Source organism: Cervus canadensis, chromosome 15, assembly GCF_019320065.1.
Source record: "Cervus canadensis isolate Bull #8, Minnesota chromosome 15, ASM1932006v1, whole genome shotgun sequence".
Taxonomy (NCBI): Eukaryota; Metazoa; Chordata; class Mammalia; order Artiodactyla; family Cervidae; genus Cervus; species Cervus canadensis.
Genome location: NC_057400.1, coordinates 48,256,554 through 48,282,716, shown reverse-complemented (window position 1 = coordinate 48,282,716; position 26,163 = coordinate 48,256,554). Strand labels below are relative to the sequence as shown.

The following is a 26,163-nucleotide window of genomic DNA, read 5'->3' as shown; positions in this document are numbered from 1 at the left end:
TCTTGTTCTGGAGACCTTGATTGGAAAATGCACTCTGCTATCAGCAGGGCTCTTTGTAGTGTTTGGCTCTGGTATCTGGAGCATTCTGGATGGAGCCCAACATGCTGTGATATGCACACTGGTGAGGTTGATCCAGTGGGACTTGGAATAACACTTGATGGAGGACTGAGGTAAGGGAGAGGGTGGTAGTGGTGGTTTACTTGCTAAATCGTGTCTGACTCTTTGTGACCCCATGGACTGTAGTCCCTCAGGCCCCTCTGTCCATGGGATTCTCCAGGCAAGAATACTGGAGTGGGTTTGTCATGCCCTCCTCCAGGGGATCTTCCCAACCCAGGGATCAAACCAGAGTCTTCTGCATTGCAGGCAGATTCCTTACCACTGAACCACCAACTGACGGATTGATCGTTCTGAGACCTGAGAACTGAGCTCTAGAGAGAGTTCGGCCCACTTGGACCTTCCCGCTAGGGTGTTTCTCTTTTCTCCAACAGTATAGGACGATGTAGAAGATATTTTCTTAGCAATGGCCAAACAGGGCTGCAAGGGAAGAGTGTGCTTCTGGCTTGTGGGTAGAAGAAAAAAAGCATGGACCTGGGAGTGTGGCAGACCTGACTCAGACCCTGGCTCAGTACTTGTTAGCTGTGAGGGTCCCAGTGTTCTCACATGTAAAACAAGGCTAATGGCAACAACAAAACAACGCACAGGCTTGTAACAACAATTATACAAGGAAAATGCAGACTGTATAGTGGGTGGTCAGTATATGTGGATTTACTCCCCTGGTGAACACAGGTGGGGCTTCCTGCCATGGAATCCTTGAAGTTGGAGACCTGTCTTTGGAGCATTTGAGTGACCTGCTGGGTCACCAGGTCAGGGGGCCGGAGCTGATGGTGAGACCACAGGGAAGAACCTTTGCACCAAAGACACTCATTTGGGCACTTCTGTCAGAGTGGGGAAGCCTTGATTTGCACAGGAAATATCACACGTCTATGTCACATGTATCAGGATAGCTGATACTGGTCTCTCTTCTTTTTTGACAAAAATAATCTCCCCTCCCCGACTTGGGTGATATTTAGCAACTCATTTGGGAAAAAGTACCCAAAGGAAAATTTGAAGGAGAAGATGGTCACATCCGCCCCCTTTTGCACAGGCTGTTTCTCTCCTTGGCAGTCTTGCAGTGGGAGAGGATTTATGTGATGAGAATGAGATTTTTGATATTCTTTGCAGAATCGAGATGCCTTAACCTGGAAGTCTTTTTGCCCCTTCGGAATATAAATCCAATTAGAAGCTCTTTGTGCTCTGCCACAAGTCATTACACGTCTACATTTTGTTCTTATAAAATATGGATAATGACATGACTCTGTCTCCTAGGAGTTTGAGTGCATTAGCTAATGATCATGAAACCTTAGAAATGGGAAATGCATATGAATGCTGAGAGCTTTTGTAATTACAGGTTTGCATCATTTTGCTTGGCATCCTTGAAGAGGCCTGCTTTCAACATGAGAATACTCGGGTTGATTCCTGTTCTTCTAATTGTAGAGCAAGCTTGGAAGCAATAAACTCAGAGAGTGTTCAGAGCAGAGAAGTCATAGCATCTCATGAAAGCCCTCAAGTAGCTTAGGCTGGAGTGGCTTGGTTTGTGCTGAAGTGGGAGAAGAGCTTGAGATATTGTAAAGTCACCACAATGAGAAAATACCAGTGCCCAAGGATGGTAGTGGCTTCCACGCAGGGTTGTAGTGAAATGCTCATGCCCTTTATTCTTGTGACATCAGATATATTATTTTCTCAGCCTTTCTTCTAGGTGGCTGTGAACACGCTGTATTGCAGTGGGCTGTTTTGATGTGGGTCACCTTCCTGGATTGTTGAAGCCTCTGGAGTGTAGATACTGTCTTTGTATCCTCTAGAAAAATCCAGATTTTCCTTGATCTCATCAAGATAATTATTTTCAAACTTAAGAAACTCTTTAAAAGAATGTCAGATGTGTGAATGTCAGAAATGTGTTGAATACCCAAGTAATAGAACCTTAAAAAAAAAGAGTATTGATTTATGTGGGTAACCTGACAGTGTGCCGTGTGACAGCTGACGCTGTTTTTATTTCCTTTCAGGCAGTGGCGCTACAGCCGTGGTTCAGGCTGCTCTGTGCAAACCCAGGCAAGAACGTGTAGCAATAAAGCGGATCAACTTGGAAAAATGCCAGACCAGCATGGATGAACTATTAGTAAGTCACAGTGAACGGGATACCGCTGGTTGCTTTTCTTATCTTATGTAGAGATGAGCCGGAGAAGCAGCAGAGGAGAGAGGAGAGGCCACTTGATGTTTTCTCCCATTCGGACACATGTAGTTTTTGGAAAGCAGCCCACCTGGCTTTTTCCTCCTTATGACTGAGTTGTGTAATATACAGCTTACTTTGCTTTGACAAATAGAATTTTACTCAGGCCTCATAATCCCCAGGTGAGGATGGTCTTGGTGTTGACACTGCTTTATGAAACAAGGGAATAGACTCAGATGGCCTAAGGTCATGTGATACTGAATTGGATGACGGGCTTCTGGCCCTCTGTCTTGTATCGTGACACAAACAGGAATTACTCCCTCAACAATTGGTGGCCCTTCTGGCTTTCATAAATCACAAAATCTCCTATAAATTTCAATTATTCAAAAATACTGCAGGGTCGCTTGCATTCCTATTGGCGAATGAGAAGAGTTTGTTTTTTGTGGGTTTTTTTTGGTACAGGGCAACTTGTACTTCTTCTAAGTAAAGTATGTTACATAAATAATTGGAGCTTGTCAGTGTGGCTTTGACTATAGTAGCATTGGTTGGTTGAAGGATCATTTGCTTTTGGTTTAGCTGACTCATTATTAAATGAACAGCTTGGCAAATGGTTATTAGTTGCCCGGCAAACTGTGAAGGGCTTGAGAGTTTAATCTCATAAATATAGTTGTCATTCCGCCTGCCAATTTTCTTTTTTTTCCTTTTGGTCATTTGTTTGAGGATAATGGAAAACTGCAGTGGAGAAGTTAACTGATTGGTTATCCCACCACTAATCCCAGGACAAATATTAGTCCAATAGCTCCATACAAGCTACAAAGTATAATGACAGTTGGCTCCAAATGAAGAGGCCTTTTGTCACAGTCTACATTGGGAATGGAATGTCATTAACAAGAGCCTTTTGTCTTTACTCAGAATATAGCTTTTATTTCAGGCATAATTACAGTACACTATAGTATAAATTAAGTACAAGGATAAAGCTGTACTTTTCCAGATCTGTTTGGCCTTACATTTTCAATCAGGCTCCATAAAGCATAGTTTTCGCTGGGATTGAAACAACAGATTGCTGGCTAAAAGTTCAATTAAAGGAAGGGCTTCCACAATTTAATTAAAAAAAAAAATTTTTTTTTTTGGGCGTACATTTAGCACTTTCACCCTCCTCAGAATTTCAGCTCTGCTCTGCTCTTACTGAAATTATTACTGCATACTTCTGTTGCTTGCTATCATGGTGACCAATAAAACTGTGTCTTTGTCATCTGACCAGTTTTCAAGGTCACTTTCTGGCATGAAAAGCTTTAAACAAACTGGAGAGAGCTGTGTCCTGCCTTTGCCACTTTTTTTTTTTTTTTTAATGTCAAGTTACCTAACAGCTCTGCATGATTTAAAGAGAATTGAATCACAAGATCTCTAAGATACTATTGTTGTTGTTGTTGTTCAACTACTAAGTTGAGTCTGACTCTTTGCGACCCCATGAACTGCAGCACACCAGGCTTCCCTGTCCTTCACCATCTCCCAGAGTTTGTTCAAGCTCGTGTCCATTGAGTCGGTGATGCCATCCAACCATCTTATCCTCTGTTATTCCCTTCTCCTCCCCTCAATCTTTCCCAGCATCAGGGTCTTTTCCAGGATCCCATAAGGAGTCTCAAATTCTGTGGCTATACTAAGTACATAATAATTTTTTAAAGATCTTGAAGTATACATTTATCCTTATGTTCTGTTTGGAAATATTACTCTTGAATTTGCCTGTGGCAGTTGTATTGGATTATGGTGTTCTGTTGGAGGTTTCACAGTCATCTTTTTGCCACCAGCAGAATATTTAGACAGAATATTTACAAGGCTTGTATGTACTTGTATCTGATAGTTCTGGAACCAGCCTTCAGGGCTGATGCTGTGGTCTCTGGTTTCTAACAAGCCCTCAGTTGCCCAAAGTCTCCATGTTTCCCCCCTGCTGACTTTTTATCAGCAGTCGGCTGCCAGTGATGACACCTATGTAAAGGTTCTACTGGAGGCACCAGGACTATTGTCGTTCCACGCCCTTTTTTCTATTACCTGGGACCAGGAACCATATCAGTGTCATTTGGAGTGCCTCATAATTTAGCCAGAGCTGTCAGTGTAAGGCCTAGTGCTTTTCTAGCTTAGTGTTTGGCTCCATTAACCTGAAGTTTTAAGATATACAAGTTTGCTTGTTAGCAGTTAATTTCTTTCTTTCATTTTCTACCTGCTCCCATGCCCATGTTGTGTTAATGGAATATAGGATAATTATCTATTTTTCATTGTAAAGGATGTTTGATTTGTTGCTCTAATCTTTCTTTAATTTTGAGTCTTTGACCTTTTGATGTCTTGATATTTCTAGGGATGGAGGGAATGGCTATGGTTCTTTAGGAAACACGACTCCCAGGTTCTCTGCAAGCAAAAAGAAATAGAACTGACAGTATCGGCTCCTGCTGTTGCCAGGCTTTTGTGGTGGCCGAACTCTCGGCACATGACTCGTGCGGAGTAAAGTTGCTGTAATCCTTTCAATGTCTAATCTTGCTGCTGCTCGCGCTTTTATTATCTCTGTGGGTTCACATTTTGGCAGTGTCTGGACATCCGCTATCCTAATAATCCTTTAATTCCGTGAGTGTGTGTGTATTATATACAGGTCAGTGCTCGGCGTCATTTCACAAACTGTGTCATGTGTTAACTGGAAACCATTGTTCTTTCAAGAAACAACGGCCACTGGCATCCTTATCTTGTGGGAGTGTTATGTCATAGAAGTCACAATTACCAGCTATTTGCTGGCTACTGGAACAGCTGCCTCCTCTGCTGAAGCTCTGTCAACCTCCCACCCCTGCTGTCTGCCCTGCCCCTACCCGCCAGCCCATAGTAAGGCGGGATTTATCCTCACAGGTTGTGACAATGTGATGGCAGACAATGGTTTGGACAACTGGCCCTGGACTTTGCTTCTTTATTTGATGGAGGCACTCAGTAGATTTTCCCTTGGTTGTGGAGTTTATTCACGGTTTGACTGAAGAAGATTTAAGTGGTCATGATTTCTTTTTTTTTTTTTAATTTGTTTTTATTGAAGTATTATGAGTTCTGGGCTTCCCTGGTGGCTCAGCTGGTAAAGAATCCACCTGCAATGTGGGAGACCTGGGTTCGATCCCTTGGTTGGGAAGATCCCCTGTAGAAGGGAATGGCTACCCACTCCAGTATTCTGACCTGGAGAAGTCCATGGAATGTACAGTCCATGGGGTCACCAAGAGTTGGACAGGACTGAGCAACTTTCATTTTTTATTATGATTTCTAAAGCAAAGTGATTTTTAGTATCACCTCTGAGAGTGAAGGGTGGAAAAGAAATGTTTAGTGAGATCACTGGTGCTAAATACTTGGTAATTTAAGTAAAATTTATGCTGTTCAAATGAGTACTGTGATATCCTCAGAGATACCAATTATTTGGTAAATACCTGAGTTTCTACGAGCTTCCCCGGTGGCATTAGTGGTAGAGAACTTGTCTGTCAATGCAGAAGAGACGCTGGTTTGATCCCTGATTTGGGAAGATCCTCTGGAGAAGGGCATGGCAACCCATTCCAATATTCCTGCCTGGAGAATACCATGGACAGAGGAGCCTGGCAGGCTACAGTCCATAGGGTTGCACAGTTGGACACAACTGAAGCAACTTAGCACACACACACACATGAGTTTCTACGTTGTGCTCAGGCCACAAAAAGGATGAGATTTTGGTGTATACGTGGGAGGACAAAGGCATGTGCTCACTAAAAATTCATTTTAACAAAAATTAGATTACAGCGCCCTTAAATGTTTTCCTTGGCATCACATGAATAGCATTTAACCTACTCAATCTAAACTAATTTTCTATGCATTCTTGTGAATTTTCACTTGTGTTTTTGATTTTGGTCTTTAACTATGCCCTAATCTCTCTGGGTGTGATGATCTTGGTTAATTTTCCAGGAGCTTAGGAGTGTTACTGGTCTGTTCTATATTCTTAACCATCCCAACCTGGATATGTTGATAATGTCTGAGATTTGTTATCCCACATTTGTTGTTAACTCCATGTTTGTTAATCCCACTCCAGTATAAATGACTAATTATAATTAGTTTAACACCCTCTGGGAGATAGTTACAGTTTTAGAGCAGAACTTTTTTAACTCCATAGTTAGGAAAACCTTCGTAGGTACTGGGCCCTGGACTAGGTGGTGGGAAAACAAAAGAGAGTCTTCTTTTTCATGGAGACTGGGACTGGCCAGTGAGTCTCTTCATGTTTGCATTGGGGTGGTGAGATGTTTGAGCTGGGAATGTCTTTCTGCACGCCTCCCTCTGCTTGTCTGGAAACAGTTTATCAGAGTGATCGGCAGATTCTCTAATGTGTACCCCACTGAGAAAGTTTTCGCTTTCCAGTAGGAAGTTAAAGTTCGCTAAGTGGGTCTGACCCACAGTCATGCAGACTAGTATATTCTGGTTAAGGGTGGCCTTGAGGTTTTCTTGAAGAAGCTTGGTTCCCCGATTTGTGGTCAACCTCAGAGGTCAGGGATGCTACTCGCGGGCACACTTGGCCTCCCTTAAAATTCATTACAGAAGTGAAGAATTAATTTGCTTGAGTCTTTTTCAGCCTCTGTCTCCAGATGACAGTTCCGTAGATGTGACATGGCCCTTTCTTTTATTTATCCTAAATCCTACATTTTTTTAGCCTTTGGGACACTCTTCTTTAGTTTTACCCAAGGATTGATGAATGTTTTGGTTCATCGCCTTGTTTGACATTTTGATCCTTAGACTTTAATCAATCGTATCTTTCTCAACTTTTCCCCTCTAAATTAGAATTCTCATATTTTTAGTCTGTCCTTGGTACTGAGTCACAGAAAAGTCAGTACCATTTTCTCATTCTTTCATATACATCAAATCTTATAGTTTAATTCCTAGGGGCAGGAGTGCCTTAGGTGTAGGAAAAATCATGGCCCTGGAATTGGGCAAAATGCTTATTTCATCTTTTTTTTTTTTTAAATTATGTTTTATTTTAGTTATTTGGCTGTTCCAGGTCTTAGTTGTGGCATGATGAACTTTTAGTTGCAGCGTGTGGGATCTAGTTACCTGCCGAGGAATCAAACCCAGGCCCCCTGCATTGGAAGTGCAGAATCTTAGTCGTTGGACAACTAGGGAAGCCCCCAAAGTTCTTATCTCTTAAATATAAAAAAAGGAAAAAATGTCTAGTTAAATGTGGCAAATATATGCGGAAACAGTGGAAACAGTGGCTGACTTTATTTTTCTGGGCTCCAAAATCACTGCAGATGGTGATTGTAGCCATGAAATTAAAAGGCGCTAACTCCTTGGAAGGAAAGTTATGACCAACCTAGACAGCATATTAAAAAGCAGAGACATTACTTTGTCCACAAGGTCTGTCTAGTCAAGGCTATGGTTTTTCCAGTGGTCATGTATGGATGTGAGAGTTGGACTATAAAGAAAGCTGAGCGCCGAAGAATTGATGCTTTTGAACTGTGGTGTTGCAGAAGACTCTTGAGAGTCCCTTGGACTGCAAGGAGATCCAGTCAGTCCATCCTAAAGGAAATCAGGCCTAGGTGTTCATTGGAAGGACTGATGCTGAAGCTGAAACTCCAATACTTTGGTCACCTGATGTGAATAGCTGACTCATTTGAAAAGACCCTGATGCTGTGAAAGATTGAGGGCAGGAGGAGAAGGGGGCGACAGAGGATAAGATGGTTGGATGGCATTACCGACTCGATGGACATGGGTTTGGGTGGACTCCGGGAGTTGGTGATGGACAGGGAAGCCTGGCGTGCTGCAGTCCATGGGGTCGCAAAGAGTCGGACACGACTGAGCGGCTGAACTGAACTGAAGTGATTATATTATACAAAAATAATATGTCATGATTCAGTTCGGTTGCTCAGTCGTGTCTGACTCTTTGTGACCCCATGAACTGCAGCACGCCAGGCCTCCCTGTCCATCACCAACTCCCACCATGACAATAATGTCATGGTTATTAAAATATTTTAGTTGGTGATGGGTGACAGATGTGAGCAGAATCATTTCAAAAAACAACTGCACCAGTGAGGAATGCTGAAACTTGTGACAGAGGGCAGGTTGCTTCCTGGGTCAAATGGCCTGCGTTCTCCACCTGGGAACTGGACTTGGGATAAATCACTTTCACTTCTGGTCCTTGGCCTCCTCATTTGTTCAGTAAGAAAGTATACTCGAAGGCAAAAATGTGTTTCCACCACCAAAAGTTCTATGATTCTATGAATTTTAAAATTAACTTTTAAAATGAAATCCCCTTTTAAGATCATTTAAATAGAAACACTAATTACTAGCAAATTGTGCTTTAGAATTTGGGGTAGTGTCAAATCACTCCAGTATTGTGGTGTAACAATAAAAATTCACTGTAAATTCGTAGGTTTGGGTACACAGAGTGCCATCTGTTTCTCCTGTGTACATAATGAAAAAATTTCTCAGTCTTGAACTAGAAAAATTCTGGCATTTGCCCTTCTCTCCCCGTATCATCTTTATAAAGGTATTTTGCTCTCACTGACAGTATCTTTAAGTAACGTGGGCTCAACTTTCCTCAGAATGTAGCCCTGCTCTAATTTTGCTTTCTGCTGTGGTGTGATTTTGTTGATTATTTCGCTTCTCTTGATCTGCATTTCCTTCCATACTCCCACCCCGCTCCCTACCCTGCCCTCCACAGGCTCCCTCCTTCCTTCCACACTTCCCTTCCTCTCTAGAGGAATGAATTAGCTATGATTTGTAGCTTATTTTGGAGAATAAAGTAGATATTTATTTTGCCTGATGTTCATTTAGTAGAATAGTTACCTCCTATTACCTGACATAGGTTTCTCTCATTCTTTTAACGTTTAATTATAGTGTTTGGGGACCTCTAAGCAGTTTCTCTTGTCAGAGGAGTTTTGTTTTTGTAAATTGAGAATTTTAAAAATTAAGAAAAAATTTCTTCTGGTGCATTTTAATTTAATCTCTGTAATTGTTAACACAATTACAAAATATTTTTGCAGGTCTTTTTATTATAGACAGAAATTATACATTATATAACTGGACATTTGAGGACATCAGCTTAAAAAACTGGAAGCTATAATGTGTGTGTGTGTTTTGTCTATTGTATCAGTGAAAGTATTTTTCATTCCTTTTGAACTGAAGAACTTTCTAATTAGTAAATTAATGATTCATATCCCAGCACATCCCTTGATATATGTGGTAACAAACTGCATTTGTTTCTTGTAAAATCTTTTATATCAAGGGAATAGCATTAAAATACAAGTCTACTTTGCTGAATATGTACTGTTCTGAGCATTTCAGTCTCAAATATCAAATTTTATACTGTCACATGTCCCTTGCACCTTGACTTTGTAATTATTTTCATATGATTTGGTGTTTGTGCTTTATTCAAGTATAGTCCAACTGAGGGCAGGATTAGAAATGGGAAATTTTTGGGTAAATTGAAGACATACCATTTTTAAGGAATTAGAGAATATCATATATGCAAAAGTAATTTATTTTCAGCTCTAAAGTTACATTTGCTTAGGAATATGTATGATTTGGCTAGAGAAAACAGTTTTCATTTTGGAAACAATTTAAAAGTTTTATCGTAGCTGATTCAGATAATTAAATATCCTAATTGAATTTACACTTAAGTATCCTTATGCACTTGTTAGAAATGGCTTGCTAAAATGTTTGAACATCCTTTTTTTTTTTTTAAAGAAAAATAAGGAGAAATTAACATTACAAGGCCACTCAGATTTCTGGACTTTTGTGTGTTTGGTAACAAAGAGACCCAGAACATATGCATTTTCAGAGTAGGTGAAAATATTCCCAATTTGAATACAACTTCAGCTGTGTCTCTCTTTTTTTATACTTCACTTTTGCCATCCCCATAGACTTCTGGAAAATGTTATTGCTTGAGTTGAGACAGACGGTTTTATTCTTTCCTATGTTATCATCTTTCTTATTTTGGTTATTTCCACAATTAATTAAGCTGCCTCTGAAAGAGAAGGGCTCGGAAACACTGAGGAGAAGGCTGGAGAGAGATTGGTGGGGTTTCTGCTACTATTCCCTGGCAGAACCCCAGACTGCAGTTGTACCCAGGTGTGGGGCAGGGCAGGCCACACAAAACAAAAAGATATGTTTCACCTCCCATTCTCATCTCATTTGGTGATGAAGCCAAATGTAGCCGTGGTGTTGAAAGCTGGCCTGGAGGTTTCCAGCAGCATAAATTGGCCAAAAGGAAAGAGTCTCTGTGTTTCTGTTTTTAATGAAGTCTTCGACTTTACTTTTCCCAGTACTCCCAGTCATGGACCATTAAAGACTCAAACAGTGGTTGATGATAGCTGAGCCTGGTTCAGATTCCTGATGGCCAACTCTAGAGCTTTCATAACCCATGAGGCGTCCTTGTTACTGTTTGCCGAAGAACTTTTTCAGCCAACTCTGCAAGAAAATGGCTCTTCCCCATAGAGTTTGCCTATGTGATTTCAATATCACTCCTTTATTCTTTGCTTTCTTTCCTTGTTAACTATTTCAGCAACTTATTCATTTTCAAGAAAAATTATGTAGTTTTTTTTTTTTTTTTTAAGATCAGTTTTTGCAGAAGGCTCATTGTTATGATGTCATAACCAAGCAGATAGGCCCAGAGATGGAAGTTGTGTTCTGTGGGAAGGAGCTATTTACCCATCGTGATTTCTCTGCTGATCTCCCGGGGTTTTCCAGACCTCCACCTCCTCTGACATTTGACCTTTTACAACTGCTTTTTTTAGTTTTGAATACCTCTCCACAGACATGGTTAAGGCTGTCACAAAATTCGATTCCTTTTCCTAATTCTTACATGTGTTTTCCCCTGACTTCAAAATACCCAGACCTTCCCCATTTCTAATCTTGTCTTCAGTTTGACTGTACTTGGATAAATAGGTACTAAATCATATAAAAATAATTATAAAACTAACTGGTGAGGCACACAAGTTGATATATTCATAAATAGTACAGGTCAGAATATTTGACTTTTCCTTGAGTAGGTTTTTCTTCCTATTGGTACTCTTGTTCTAAAAGAGGTAGGAGTTTGCTGTATATGTGCCATTTGATTTTTTATAATTAAAAATAACATTTTTTATGATTGAAAATGATAGTCCAAAAAAATATATTGCTTTTAGAACTTTGTCAATCTTTTCCTTCCATTTCTTGGCTGACATTTGAAATCATTGAAGTTTATGGGTTTTTTCCTGCTTAAAAAAAAACATTCAGCTACTTACAATATTGGGTTATTTGTGAATATGGATGAGATTACCCTTCATAATGATGGTGATGTTATGGCAGTGCAAGCTGAACGATGACTTTTTGAAGAGTGTTTTCAATTAACCCGGTTACCCTCATATCATTTAAGGCGGTGGTCCAACCTTTTTTGGCACTAGGGACCTGTTTTGTGGAAGACAATTTTTCCATGGACTGGGGAGGTAGGGGGAAGATGGTTTCAGGATGATTCAAGCTCATTACATTTATTATGCACTTTATTTCTGTTATTATTACATTGGCTCCACCTTAGATATCAGGCATTAGGACACAGAGGTAGGGGACCCCTGATAAAGAATTATTTAAATGCTTAGGGGGAATTGTTTATATTTTAAAGATATATTTAGCTATCTCTCACATTTGGAAATATATGTTTTATTTGATAGTATTCATGGGTCACATCCCTGGAGGAGGAAATGGCAAACCCACTCCAGTATTCTTGCCTAGAGAATCCCATGGACAGAGGAACCTGGTGGGCTGCATTCTATGGGGTTGCAAAGAGTTGGACACTACTGAAGTGACTTAGCACGTGGGTCATATATTTATTTTTAAGATGAAATTCCAGTGTGGAAATGTGCTTTTCCACAGATGGAAAATGTGGGAGGTCGATGTTCTCTCAGCATTCTGTTCGAAGAATTGATGCCTCTCAGTGCTCAACTGGAAAGCAGTGCTTCGCAGACTTGGCTGCACATTAGAATCACCTGGGAGCTTTTGAAAATTTTCATTCCCAGGCTGGGTCCTAAACCAATTTATTTCAGTGTCTCTGGGGCTGAGAACCAGGCATTGGTATTTTTTAAAGGTCCCGAGGCGATTCCATTGTGCAGCCAAGGTTGAGAACAACTACTTTAGAACAAAGTTAGAAACAGCACCTCCTCAGATTTAACTGCACGTGATGTTGGAACTTGGGTGGGTTTGATTTCTCAGCTAAGGCTGTATAGAATATTTTGCTACCAACATCAGATACAGAAGAATTTATTTAAGATTTAGCTAAGGTGTGAAAATATGCTAATTTAGTTAAGTATGGTTTATTATTTTGAATGCAGGATCCATTTAAAGCATTCCCTTTCATAAAAGAAATTTCTTTCCTTTCAGTGCTTTATAAATCATATTGTCTTCAGGATGAAAGAAACGAGGCTTTAAGTTTTCCCTAATTCTTAGTCCTTCAAACTCTTTTTTTGTTTCTCTTTTTTCTGAAAGCTTTGCATAAGTGTATGTTTAGACGTCTTATTCCAAAAACTTTTGAGGCAGTATTCCAAGATACATGAAACATGATAAGGTGGTATTAATATAAGTTAAACACAGGGTGAAATAATAAGGGAAAACACAGGTGAGGATGATGTAGAGTTAGAAATGAAGCGAAGAATTCATGGCCCAGTTACCTGACCACGTGTCACAGGACACTTCTTGAGCCAGCAGGGCACAGAGCACATTTGTTAGGAGATCTTTCTTAGGGAAAGGTGTGTGCTGCTGCTAAGGGCTGTCTCTGTGCCTCTGAGACTTAGTTGGGAACTTGGGACATTTGAGATTAGTGATCAGTGTGGGGATGCTCACTCGGGAAGCATGGAGACATCGAGAGGGTGACTTGCAACATTCACGTTAGGTGCTAGACCTTCTGCAAGGAGTTGTGTAGATCTCATTTTGCTTATTTCACAATAGTCCTATGTAGATGGGATTATTTTTTTTAAGCATTTAAAAAACATGGAGTATAATTGCTTTACAATGTCGCTTTAGTTTCTGCTACACAATGGAGTGAATCAGCTACATATATACATATATCCCCTCCCTCTTGGACCTCCCTTCCCCCCAACCAATCCCACCCCTCTAAGTCATCACAGAGCACTGAGCTGAGCTTCCTGTGCTTTATAGCAGGTTTCCAATGGCATCATTAGGCTCATTTTACAGAAAAGGATACTGAGTCTCAAAGAGACTGGGTGACCTGCCCAGGTAGCCAGTCTGTGGTCCATGGCAAAGCCAAGCTTCCAAGCCAGCCGTGACTTAGCATGTGGCCCTTCTTCAGTGGCTCCTGCTGGCTCACATCCCTGTTAATCATGCTTCCTGCTTATTCTCAGTAACAGTAATAGACAAAAATTTGGGGGGAGGTAGGACAAAGTCCATATAGCAATATTTGAAAATTGCTCATAAATATTCAAATTTGTTGTTGTTCAGTTGCTTAGTCGTGTCCAACTCTTTGCGACCCCATGGACTGCAGCACACCAGGTTTCCCTGTCCTTCACCATCTCCCAGAGCTTGCTCACACTCATGTCCATTGAGTTGGTGATGCCATCCAGCCTTCTCATCCTCTGTTGCCCTCTTCTCCTCCTCTGTTTCATGTAACAGGCGTGTGTCCTGCCCTGTTTTGGCAAATTCTTCCAGGTTGGCCCAGCCGCAGTATGTGGGTGTCCCTCTTTGATCTGCCTGCCTCCCACATTGCTCCCAGCAGAGATGCTGCTGTGACTGCCACTTTGGTGTTAGCAGATGGAAAGACCTTTTACTCAATAACCCATTTTAGGGTGGCTTTCCCACTCTTGTGAGATATCACTTGTGCTGCAAGAGCAGATCCAACTCTTCAAGCCACAAGGAAGCTTAAATACTGTGCCGTAGCTTGGTTTGGCACTTGATGTGTCTGAGTCTGATTTCATGGTTCTGTCAAGGGAGCCACTGAACTGTGCGTGCTCAGTCACTCAGCTGTGTCCGACACTTTGCGACCCCATGGACTGTAGCCTGCCAGGCTCCTCTGTCCATGGGATTCTCCAGGCAAGAACACTGGAGTGTGTTGCCATGCCCATGTCGATCTTCCCAACCCAGGGATTGAACCCAGATCCTCCCGCGTTGCAGGTGGATTCTTTACCATCTGAGCCACCAGGGCAACCCATGAATACTGAATACAGCCCAGAAGGTAGCCTGTCCCTTCTCCAGGGGATCTTCCCATCCCAGGAATCGACCTGGGGTCTCCTACATTGCAGGTGGATTCTTTCCCAGCTGAGCTAATGGCTATAGTTTTAGCTAATGTGTTACCTGGGTTTCAGAGGCCTGTGAATTCTTCCAGTTTGACTTCATGCTTTTTTCTCCCTTTGACGTTTTTACCCTTTCCTGTGTCTGTGAAATTCAAACCACTTTAATCCCACAGTCTCTGATTTCCACCTTTGCCTCCTGCCCCTTCCACAAGGTCTCAGTCACCCTGGCAGCACCACCAGCTGGCTCTTCTCCGCTTCCAGCCCCTGGGCCTTGGTTCCAACCAGTTTGTCTGTGCTCTTTACTTTCACATCCCCTCCACCCAAGGGCCTGTCTGCCTGCCTTCCACCGCTTTGTCATTCAAAGTCTGGTTTCTGGACCTGCAGCATCAGCCGCAGTTAGAAGCCTCAGGCCCCGCCCCAGACCTACTGGATCCGAATCTGCATTTTCACAGGGTTCACAGGTGATCTCTGTGCACAGATTTGAGAAGCGCTGCTCTCAGTCACACGTCTTCCATGGATTGTGTCCTAGATAAGGGAATAGAAATGAGCCCAGTCATTCTGTGGGAAGAATTGGATAAAAAGGTGTTCTTGTTTTTTGTTTTTTTCCGTTCATTTATTCACCTCTGGACAATACCTTGATCACTTCTAGGGATAGGAAGAAATGCGTATGTTTGGGGATAAATGGCTTTACCTACCCATATGGGTCAAGTTAAGGCGTTGGGAAAAGCTTGGATAATTAGTTGATAGACTGTTCCAACAAGGAAGGATTCAAATAACAACCATCATCACTGTGTTGAAAGTTCTGTGGAAAGAATATTTGAATCAAGAAATAAGTTATGCTTCAAATTGAAAAAAAAAATAGTATATACAATTGTTTTGGTCTGTCTGGGCCTCTAGAACAAAGATGCCATAGACCAGGTGGCTTATAAACAAACTTGTTTCTCACCATTCTGGAGCCTGGCAGTCTGAGGTCGGGGTGCCACCATGACTGGGTGGGTGCCCTCTCCCAGGCCACAGATTTCTCTGCTTCCTCATGTTGAGGAGGCAGTGAGCTGGTTCTCTGGGGTCTCTTTGATAAGGCCACTAATCTCATTCATGAAGGCTCCACCCTCATGACTTAATCACCTCCCAGCTGCCTCACTTCCTAGTACCATCCACTTATGAATGTTTCAGGGACGCAAGCATTCAGACCATAGCAAAATTATAAATACAGTTGACCCCTGAACAACGCAGATTTTAAATGTGGAGGTCCCTTTATTCTCAATTTTTTTCTGTTTAAATACTGTAGCCCTACAGGATTATGGTTTGTTGAATCCAAGGACACTGAGGAAACAAACCTTGGATCCCTAGGGAGGATTTTCGACTGTATGGAGGCTTGGTGCTTCTAATCCCCGTGTTGTTCAAGGGGCGATTATGTAAAAATTTTGTATCTCTCTAAAAGGCAGCTAAACAAAAAGTTTATGTATAAACTAAATTAAGGATTGGATAGGCCACATAACACCTATTTTTAACTTTTTAAAAGTGCATTTCTACCCCATGGTGGAAATATTACTTAATATGGGGTTCAGTGAAAGGACAGGTCATTTCCCGAGGGAGAGTGACCAGTGTTTTTCCTTAAGGCAGGTTTCATCATGTCTTTACACATTAGCTGCTCCACTGCATGGAAAGGCTGTGCAGTAAAATGGGTGGTGTAGGAGTGGGGGATACGGACCCCTAGCCAAGTGACGAAGAGGGCAGCGAGATGATGAGTGGTCAGACTGATGCAAGTCCTGCGTCTCTTCTCAGAACCTACCTCCTCTTTGATCTGCCCTTACTCAGCTCCCGCAGGTCTGTTAGTAGCAGCAGTATCCATGTCTCTTCTTTCTTTCTTTTCTTTAAAAATCCTCAGGATTTTAAACTATCTGGCTGTTAAGTTTAAGGCCCTGAATTTTGAGAGAATAGAATTTGGTAGGTTATATCCATATGCTACCTAAAAGAGTTTCTCCATAGGTTAATTAAAAGAGTCCCCTCATACCCCCGGGTCTCTCCCTCTCTCACACACACCCACACAGTTGTTCACTGCTGTGTCAGAGAACTTGATCCCCAGGTAGGAAGTGATACTGGCCATCTAAATACAAAGGTCTTTAAAAAAAATGTGTTTTTCCAGGCTCTGACCCACTTTGCTTCCATGCAAAAGAATTTCCTTTCATAAGAGCACCAGTTGTTGACTATATGCTTTAATGATTTAAAAGTTTGGTGTTAGAAAACTAGAAAGGCGTTCATTTACATTGGCTATAAAGCTGAGAATGTAGAACACCCATACTTTGAAGAAACATTGTTCTCATTTCTGTGAACAGCAGGGGCATCTGTTTCAACTGGACCCTACCTAGAGCTGCAGGCCTTCAAAGTGGGCCATGCCCACAAGGAGCAGATGTTGGCCACCTGAAATAGAGGTGCTGGGCGACGTTCCAGTTCTCCTTCAGAAGTCTAATGGTATCGAAACCTAACACTCGAAACAGATGGAAACTAGAGCTCAGGTTTTAGATCTTCTTCAAAGGACAAAAGGTGCAGAATCGTAAAGTGTTAGATTTAGAAAACCTGTGATCAGTTAAATGGATTAGGAAAGTGATGATGGGAAAGTGTTATTGTGTAATGAAAGGAAAATAGACGAATAGGTGATTTTTTTTTCTTACGAGTCTATCCATGATAAAAAGCACTTAAATAAGCGTGCTTATTGAGATGTGTGTATATGCTACATGTCATGATATTTAGGCCAAGTTAATTGACATGTAGGGTCGTCTTAGTAATTTGAAGATTAAACTAATACTGGATATATAAAGGTAGTGTATAGATGCACAAATATACTTTTATTTCATCATAAATACATAATCATATAAGTGAGCTTTCTGTGATGACTTAGGTTATTCTGGTGGATTTTGGTCGGCACCTTGAAATTGAGTTATGTTGGTTTGAGACCTTTGACTGAGGGTCAGCATTCGACTGGTTTTCATAGGAGTCACCTGACCTGGCCATAACGAAACAGCAAACCAAAACCAACATGAACTTGAGTATTGCAGAAAAATGTGTCTTATGGAAGTTGCTCATTTGTTTGATTTCAGAGCTTCATGGTTTCGTCTCTTGATAAAACTTTTTCCTCTGCAGCAGTGTTTTCTAAGCCATGACCCACAAAGCATTATTTTCCTGCATTGTTAATATGGATTCAACTATGACAGCTTATCTACTGCAGGACTTCTCAGAGCCTTTGACAGTAATATAGCCTGTGACGCTTTTAAAGTGAGATATAGTATCTGATGTTGCTCAAGCTTATTTCATTTTACCAGCTGCGCCTCCCACCACTACTTTTTTTTCTTGATGGAATATCTCCCAGGGAAGATAATTTGGAAAATGATACTCTAGCATTTTTATATGTAGTTTTTCATTTACCGTCTTAGCAGACCTGAGAAACAGGAAAAAACTCTGTTGTCCCTTTTTGGATGAGGGAGGCTCTAAGAACCACTGGAGTTCAGGTTGGTGCCTAGACTTAGGTCTCCTAGTAGCTCACCCATCTTTCATCTCTCTTGATGCTTTCAGTTCACGTCAGAGACACTTATCACATATGGTGGGCAGGGGAGGAGGGTTATGTGGGCTGCATGCTGAGCTGGAGTTCCTCTGTCCCTCGGCTGGTCCCCAGGGCTCTGTGGTCTCCTAATTCTAGAGACCCCCCTAATAATTCTAGGGAGGCCTCCCTAATTCTAGCAAGTGGATGATGGCAATTGAGGGAGTTAATTCTCATGTGTTGTATATAACGTAATGATCTAGGCAGCACCACCCCCTCACACTCACCCAGGTGTGCTATAAGTAGGAACGTTACCCAAATACTCAACCGGGTTCGCTTGATTTTACTTCCCGGTTTTCACCCGATGGTACTATGTCATGTTTTGCTCTTTTTATAGAAAGAAATTCAAGCCATGAGTCAGTGCAGCCATCCCAACGTAGTGACCTATTACACCTCTTTTGTGGTAAAAGACGAACTTTGGCTGGTCATGAAATTACTAAGTGGAGGTAAGTGGGTTTTTTCATTATTTGCTTGTTTTTTTTCTTTTTTCTTTTCCTTTTGTGTGAGTCAGCATATTGACTAAGATTTCAGATATGATCCCCTTCCTCCTGTATTTAGAAGTTTTCTTGGTTCATTATTTGCCTAGAGAGTAAAGTCTGGATTTCTTCATGTTCATATTCAAAGCCTTTCATAATTCAGCGTAACTCCTGGAGTATCTGTGTCCTCGTCTACCCCAGCCTTCTTGGTGTGGGTGAGACTTCCCAAAAGTCTTCTGCTCTCTGAGGCCTCTGTGCTGCTCCTTAGCCCTGGATGTCAGTCTGTCCTTCTCCATGTGCTCGTGTCCTGAAAGATCTCATCATCTCTGCAGCCACCCTTTGTCTCTTCAGAAAAGTTAAAGCATTCATTCTTAACATTATTCAAGTCTTTCACACCGTGTAATATAACAAATTATTTCACTGCCGTTTGTTGAAAGGTCTGTGCTGGTGGAAATGTTCTGTGCTGTGCTATCAAGTTTCTTCTGGTGGCTCAAGTATTTGACATGTGGCTAGTGTTACTGAGGGGCTGAATTTCTATTCAATTTTAATTAACTTTATTTAAATAACCTCAGGTGGCCAGTGGCTATGGTATTGGACAGGGTATTTTCAGACTGTGGGTTTCATGAAGGAACACGTGGGAAGGGGAAGGAACTTTATCTCTCCAGCCTCAGATCATGGAAGTTAAAAAAGCCACAGGCAAGAGTCAGACATGACTGAGCAACTGAACTGAACTGAATGTAATTTGTAAGACACTTTCCCATTCCTGTATTTTTTTTTTCTTTTCATCTTCTAACCTCACTCTTTGATAGGGAAGGATCATCATCATGGTTAGTTTCCTTGAATGCTCTCTCCATGGTTAGATCCCTTGCAAAATGATTTATTGCCTTATTTCATGTAATCTGGGCAACACCCTTGAATGGCAGGTGTCATCATCCACGTTTTTCAGAAAGTACACAAGAGCCCAAGAGAATTAGGCAGCTTGCCCAAGGTCACACACGTCATAACTGTTGATGCTGGGAGCTGTGTACCTACAAGCCACACTGCCCTACAAGTTTCATCCTCTTCATTGTGCAGACCTGAAAACTGGAGCTGAGAAAGTGCAAGCATACCCAACACCCAGCATCCCTTCCTCCCTGTATATCTGTCTTTCTGAGATATGAAGTATATTAGGAGCAGGGGAGAACATTAGGGTAGTGCCTGGATGCAGTCAGAATGGACAGAGTGGGGTTGTTACTGTGGAGCCCACTTTTATTTGCAAGCCCAGTTCAGCTAAGGTGAATCAGGGAAACATTTCAATTTCTTTTTTTTTTTTAAAAGAAGAAACTGTCTTGGATCCAGCAAGGCCCTGCCATGAGATGATGAAGGCATTGTAATTGCCTTGGGTTTGCTTGTGTAAGTCTCGGTAGGGAGCCTGGGAGAACTTGGTTCAGTTCTGTTCCCAGTCTTGTCAATCCTATTAGTTATTGTTTCCTTGAGTGCCGACTCTGGTTTTTAATTAAAAAGGAAAGGAGAAAAAGGAAGCCCTTGGAGCTGACTGCAGTGTTGAGCCTCAGGACTGCGTCTTGGTTCTGCTGAGGGTGGTGCTTTATCAGTGATGATCTTAACCAGGTCTCTTCCTGTGGAGTCCACTAACTAAGGAAACAAGTAATTCTGGTAACCTGGGACCTTGCAGGTTTTACTTCCTCTCTTTATTTTTAATCCCAATTACTTTTTATAAGCTTGAAAGTATCCCCTGTGCCCGTCCTTGTGGACTGGATAGAAAATTTCATTGTCTTTTTAAAGGAATTAAATTTAGCCTTCCCAGGCTTTAGGTAAGAGGAACAAGTTGTAAGCAGGTTTCCACAGGTAAGGGGAATGTGGGCAGACATGGCCCACTTTTCTTTCAGCAGTCCAGAAATGCATGGGTGTGTGCGTGCTGAGTCCCTTCAGTCACATCTGCCTCTTTGCGACCCCGTGAACTGTAGCCTGCCAGGCTCCTCTGTCCAAGGGATGCTCCAGGCAAGAATACTGGAGTGGGTTGCTGTGCCCTCCTCCAGGAGATCTTCCCCACCCAGGGACTGAACCAGAGTCTCATGTCTCCTGCATTGGCAGGTGTGTTCTTTATCAATAGTGCCACCTGGGAAGCCCCAGAAATGCGTCCATGCCTGGTATGGTATATCCTTATAAGATTAAAAAGTAAAATGTTTTTGGAAGTGTTATTTCTCAATAATCCAAAAATCCAAGAGTCAGCCAATAAAGAGATGTTTTGTTTCTCTCAGAGTGGGGAAACTATGCATTTGTTTTCTTCTATACTGTTTTATCACATCAGATCTCTTAATGAGGGGCAGGTGGCTAGTCTGCTGCAGAAATACCTGATGGGGAAACTCAATCCTCCCAGTTAATCAGAGAGTGCCTGGAGCCAAACTCAGGTCCTGAGGTGAGCTATTTGGTAACTCTTCAGAAATGTTGAACCCCCAGGTAATTATGGCTCTTAAAATGCCCAGGAGGTTTAGAATATTAATTCACATGTGTTGAAACATGAATTCAGAGTGCCAAGGATACTAATCTGTTTATAGTAACAAAGTAGTATGCATTTATTTCTTTATTATTAAACTCAGTGCATCAGAGTCAAGTAAATGGAATAAAGATTGCCTAGAGTCACAGAAAGCAGTCTTCTAGTTATAAGCAGGGGTGTCTAGAAGCAATGTACTTTCTTCTCGCTTCTGACACCTGTGTCTTAGGGGTTACAGAAGAACTGTGCTTCTTTCTCTCAGCAGTTCCCTGCTGTCTTTGCCCCTGCTCCTGTTCTTTTCTTTTTCTGCTTAGACTTCCTGAACCTCCTTTTAATCTGTAACCAATTGCATGTCTTGGGGAAAGGGACTGCCTCTGCAGTGGCCACGCACAGGCTTCTGCTTCTTGACCCAGAACCCCCTCATTAAGTTCAGCAGGATGTGTGCTTGCTGGCTTGGATTTAATGTTTTTCTGGCCATGGGCTGCCATGCAGTTGTTCGTATGCCTTGGAAATATTTGTGCTAAAATAAACAAACAAAAAATTTATGTTCTCATTTAGTTTTTTAAATAGGGAGCCCTGTTCTGGAAAGATCTTGAAGGTGCTTGCTTATACAGTTGTTTAATTCTGTCTGTCCATTTAGGTTCAATGTTGGATATCATAAAATACATCGTCAATCGAGGAGAACACAAGAATGGAGTTCTGGAAGAGGCAATAATAGCAACAATTCTTAAAGAAGTTTTGGAAGGCTTAGACTATCTACACAGAAATGGTCAGATTCACAGGTATGGCTTCTGCAGAGGTGTTTCAATTCAGCTGTTCGCATCTTCAGTCCTAGTTAGTAGAGAATGTTAAGGAAACACACCTCACAGTTAAGTATTGACATTTTTCTAACTTGCATGTGTGTGCTCAGTCGTTAAGTTGTGTCTAGCTCTTTGCAACCCCATGGACTGAAGCCCACAGGCTTCCCCTATCCATATGATTTTCAAGGCAAGAGTAGTGGAGTGAGTTGCCATTTCCTTCTCCTGGGGATCTTCCTAACCCAGGGATTGAACCCATGCTTCCTGAGTCTCCTGCATTGGCAGGTGGACGGATTCTTTACCACTGAGCCACCTAGGAAGCCCCATTTCGAACTTAGGTTGGCATCTCTAGTTTTATAACCAGGCAAGAGTGTTCCAAACATGTAATATGTTAATTATTTTTGACATGGTGGTGGAAGAGGAGGAGAGGCACTAATTTCATCTCTTCTGCAACATACAATGCTAATTCTTTAAATAGCGAAATAGCATATAGAATGTGAACACTTGATGTTTCAAATGGTTAGTGTTACTTGGGCTCTTAGGAATAGTTGCAAGTAAACAACCATTAACTAGAATACTAATATTTGTAATTCCCCTGCCCTGAACTTTGAGTGAACTGTACAATTTATGATATTTACTGTGTCTTTTAATGATTAGAAAAATATTACTTTAGAAATCAAACTTGTAAATTGTCATTTTTCTTAAGTGTTAAGGCTACTGAGCACAACTTTTATATAGTGAAGAAATACAGACTATTATAATTAATATTTGTAATCAGTTTCTTCCCAGAAAAGAGGCTGATCAAATCCATTGTCTAAGAGTCTGATGGGTTTGATTTGAAATTGTATCACAGACAAATTTAATTTGAAGTAAAGCAGTTTTACATAGACTGGGCTTTAATTCTTGATAAAATGATAGTATTGTAAGTATGTGGACAATCTCTAATTCTGTAACATAAAGTATCTACTCACTATTGTTTTAATTAAATCTGGATAATAATATCACAAAAACTAAGTGTTACTAATATAAAACCCTAATCATCCTCCAGGAGCAAACTATAAAATCACTGTGTACCCTTGTAACTTTTAAATTTGTTTTACAAATATTATATTTGTAAAATAATAATTATGTCAAACAGCTAAATTATATGATATGTTTTAAAATCTCCCTGAGTGAATTAATGCAATATATTGTCTGTACTCTAGCATTAAATTCTCTGTCTTTTTCCAAATAGGGATTTGAAAGCTGGTAATATTCTTCTGGGTGAAGATGGTTCAGTACAAATAGCAGGTAAAGCTGACAAAGATAAAGCATATTCTCTGCTTATTTATGGAAGTGTTACGGCTTCAAAGAATGTAGAGTCCTTCCTAAGAAATTAATAAGTGCATGTAGTCTGTTTTTTTTTTTTTCACTTGATGTATAGTTGATGTGCAATATCATGTAAGTTGCAGACATACAATGTAGTGATCCACAATTTTTAAAGTTAATATTCCATTTGTAGTTATTATAAAATACCGGCTATGTTCCCCGTGTTGTGTAGTATATCCTTGTAGCTTGTTTTATACATAATGGTTTGTACCTCTTGTACTGCCCCTCCCCACTTCTCTCTCATTGGTAACCACTAGTTTGTTCTAAGTCTGCTGCTTTTCAGTTATATTCACTAGTTTGTTTTATTTTTTAGATTCTGCATACAAGTGATACCCTACAGATTTTGTCTTTCTCTGTCGGACTCATTTCACTTTTAGCATAATGCCCTCCAAATCCATCCATGCTGTTATAAATGGCAACATTCTTTCATTCTTTTGAATGGCTGAGTAGAATTCCATTGTAGGTACCCCAGTATTTGGGCTGCCTAATTATTGAATGTTTGGATCTGAGGTATAACATGTTTTCCTCTTGTTTTGATAGATCTTTGTTAGATCTTGCTATAAATTGCTGTTTTAGAACACGGCCTTTTAATAAGGGACAATTTTAATTTTATTTTGTACCTTCCAGATTGAATAATGGTGATATTTATAGAAATGCGAGAAGCACTTTTGAGAGTTTTTTGAATGAGTTTGAAAGTTTAAAACATTGTATGCATTAATTTTAAGCCCTTTATTTCTCAAGCAATGGCTGAAAGATTTGTCAACTCTTGAAATCTAAGGCTTATTTTACTCTCAAATTTGACCCTTCATGGCAATTCTTGAGAGTTGATGGGCCTGGCAGTGCAGTAAGGATCAAATGAGAGCATTGACAGGAGCCTTCTCCATGCAGAACCTCTCATTTTGTTAATGCTCCTAGAATAACCTGAAAGGCCTGGGATAAAATGTAGCCATGTCCACATCTGCCCTTGTTTTATCCCCCTCTGTGAAGGGCTGTCTCAGCAGTCCTCTCGGCCGGCAGCGCTTTGGGCATTTTTGGCTCCACAGTCCCCTCTCGGTACTAGACAGTCCCCGTCATTACAGGATGTTCAGCCTTCTGGCTTCCAGGCATGAAATATCATGAGCAGCACATCCTAGCAGTATCCATGGTGACAGTCAATCACCGATCTGGCTTGTGTTATTGAAGAAATGTTGAAAACATTTAGTCAGTCTGATCTGCTTCTATTTGAGTTGAACTGGAAGAGTCTTACCTTCTAGGATAGGTTTAAGGTCTTTGCATTCTAGAATGCAAAGTTACTAGAAAGTTACTAGAATGAAATTGATGGCAGTCCTTGGTCCCACCGTTGTTTCTAGACAGATCTGAGGATCTGGGGATATTATTCGAAATGTGAGAGGTCAGCAGAAAACAAACACGCCCCCAACACAAAGGATGAGCACTGAGTCATCTCTTTGATTCATTGTGCCCCTTCTCTGGGTACCAGAGGACCAGGCAGGTGATGTCCCAGCCTGTATAGTGAGCATGATGCTGACCTTAGGCTCTGCATTTAATTAGGTACACTTACAGAGACCATTACTGAGTTTTTTTTTTTTTTAAAGAGAAGATGTTTTGTGAAAATATAAAAGGGAAACTGAGAATTTGTTTGAGAGCAAATGTTTCTTCCCTAGGGAACTAATAATGGCAATGTTATCTTTTATTAGTCCTCTCTTTTGAAAAGATTAATTTAGTGGAGTTTAAGACCACTGGGGAGGCACTCAGTATGTCAGTTAAGCACAAAGGCTTTGGAATCAAACAGGCCTGATTTAATACCCACTGTCCAACCTGGGGCAAATCACTGCATCTCTAAGCCTCAGTTTCCACATCTGTGAGATTGTGATGATATTGCCTGTCATTCTCAAAGATAGGGACTTCCTGTGTAGCTTCTAAATGGTAGGATTCAAGCCCCTGTAAGTGCAATACAGTAGGTTTTGGAAAGTTACAGAGTATTCTAGGTGGAGAGGAGATGTCAGTTTGCAATGCGGAGGTCTTTCTGTATAAATATTTTTTGTTGTCTAAAAAGATCTGGAAGAAAGGACCTTAATCTTTAAGACTCCAGTGAATTGATAAGAATTTTTAATTTAAAAGAAATACACACATTTATACATCATTTTGTACTCATGATTTTGTATTCTCTATTTTAAAGAGGATCTTTCAAATTGTCTAAACTTTATGTCCTGTGAAACCTGGATCCACCCCTGCTTACTGTTTTGGCAGCAAGTAAATAAATGTGAGAAATGGTTAGTGTGACCCTCAAAATGGGCAGTAGACAGAAAAAAGACAGTATAAGCTTATTTATTGTGGTAGCAAAAGATTAGGAACAGCTGAGGTGTCCTGGTTAAGTAGGTTTATGGTATATCTATACTATGGAAGACCCACCAATAGAGAATGAAAAGTACTCTGTACACCAATAGGGGGAAAAGAAATCACCAGGTTACGTGGTTAAGTGAACACAAGGTGAAATGCTATGTATATAACATGCCACCTTTTGCGAAAGAAATGGAGATAAATGAGAATATCTCTGTATATTTGTGCAAAGAAATATTAGAAGTATAGTGGCAGTGGGGCTGGTAGAGTATATACTTTTTAAAACATATTGAATTTTGAACCATGTCAAAATATGACCTAGTAAACAAAAGAAATGACTCAACAAACTTAATCAACTGTCAATAAATCAAAGCCATTTTATTTTTCTGGGCTCCAAAATCACTGCAGATGGTGATTGCAGCCATGAAATTAAAAGACGCTTACTCCTTGGAAGGAAAGTTCTGACCAACCTAGACAGCATATTAAAAAGCAGAGACATTACTTTGCCAACAAAGGTCCATCTAGTCAAGGCTATGGTTTTTCCAGTGGTCATGTATGGATGTGAATGTTGAACTATAAAGAAAGCTGAGC

At 40.8% G+C, this 26,163-nt stretch overlaps 1 protein-coding gene across 1 annotated transcript in view; it reads left to right on the top strand.

Moving 5' to 3' along the window:
* The window catches only part of STK39 (serine/threonine kinase 39), a 316,674-nt gene that overhangs the window by 62,433 nt on the left and 228,078 nt on the right, over positions 1-26,163 (top strand). Inside the window, exons 2-5 of the mRNA XM_043488356.1 lie at positions 2,100-2,212; positions 18,441-18,549; positions 21,711-21,852; positions 23,102-23,157. Coding sequence (XP_043344291.1) covers positions 2,100-2,212; positions 18,441-18,549; positions 21,711-21,852; positions 23,102-23,157 — 420 coding nt within the window. The remainder of the gene's footprint in view (positions 1-2,099; positions 2,213-18,440; positions 18,550-21,710; positions 21,853-23,101; positions 23,158-26,163) is intronic.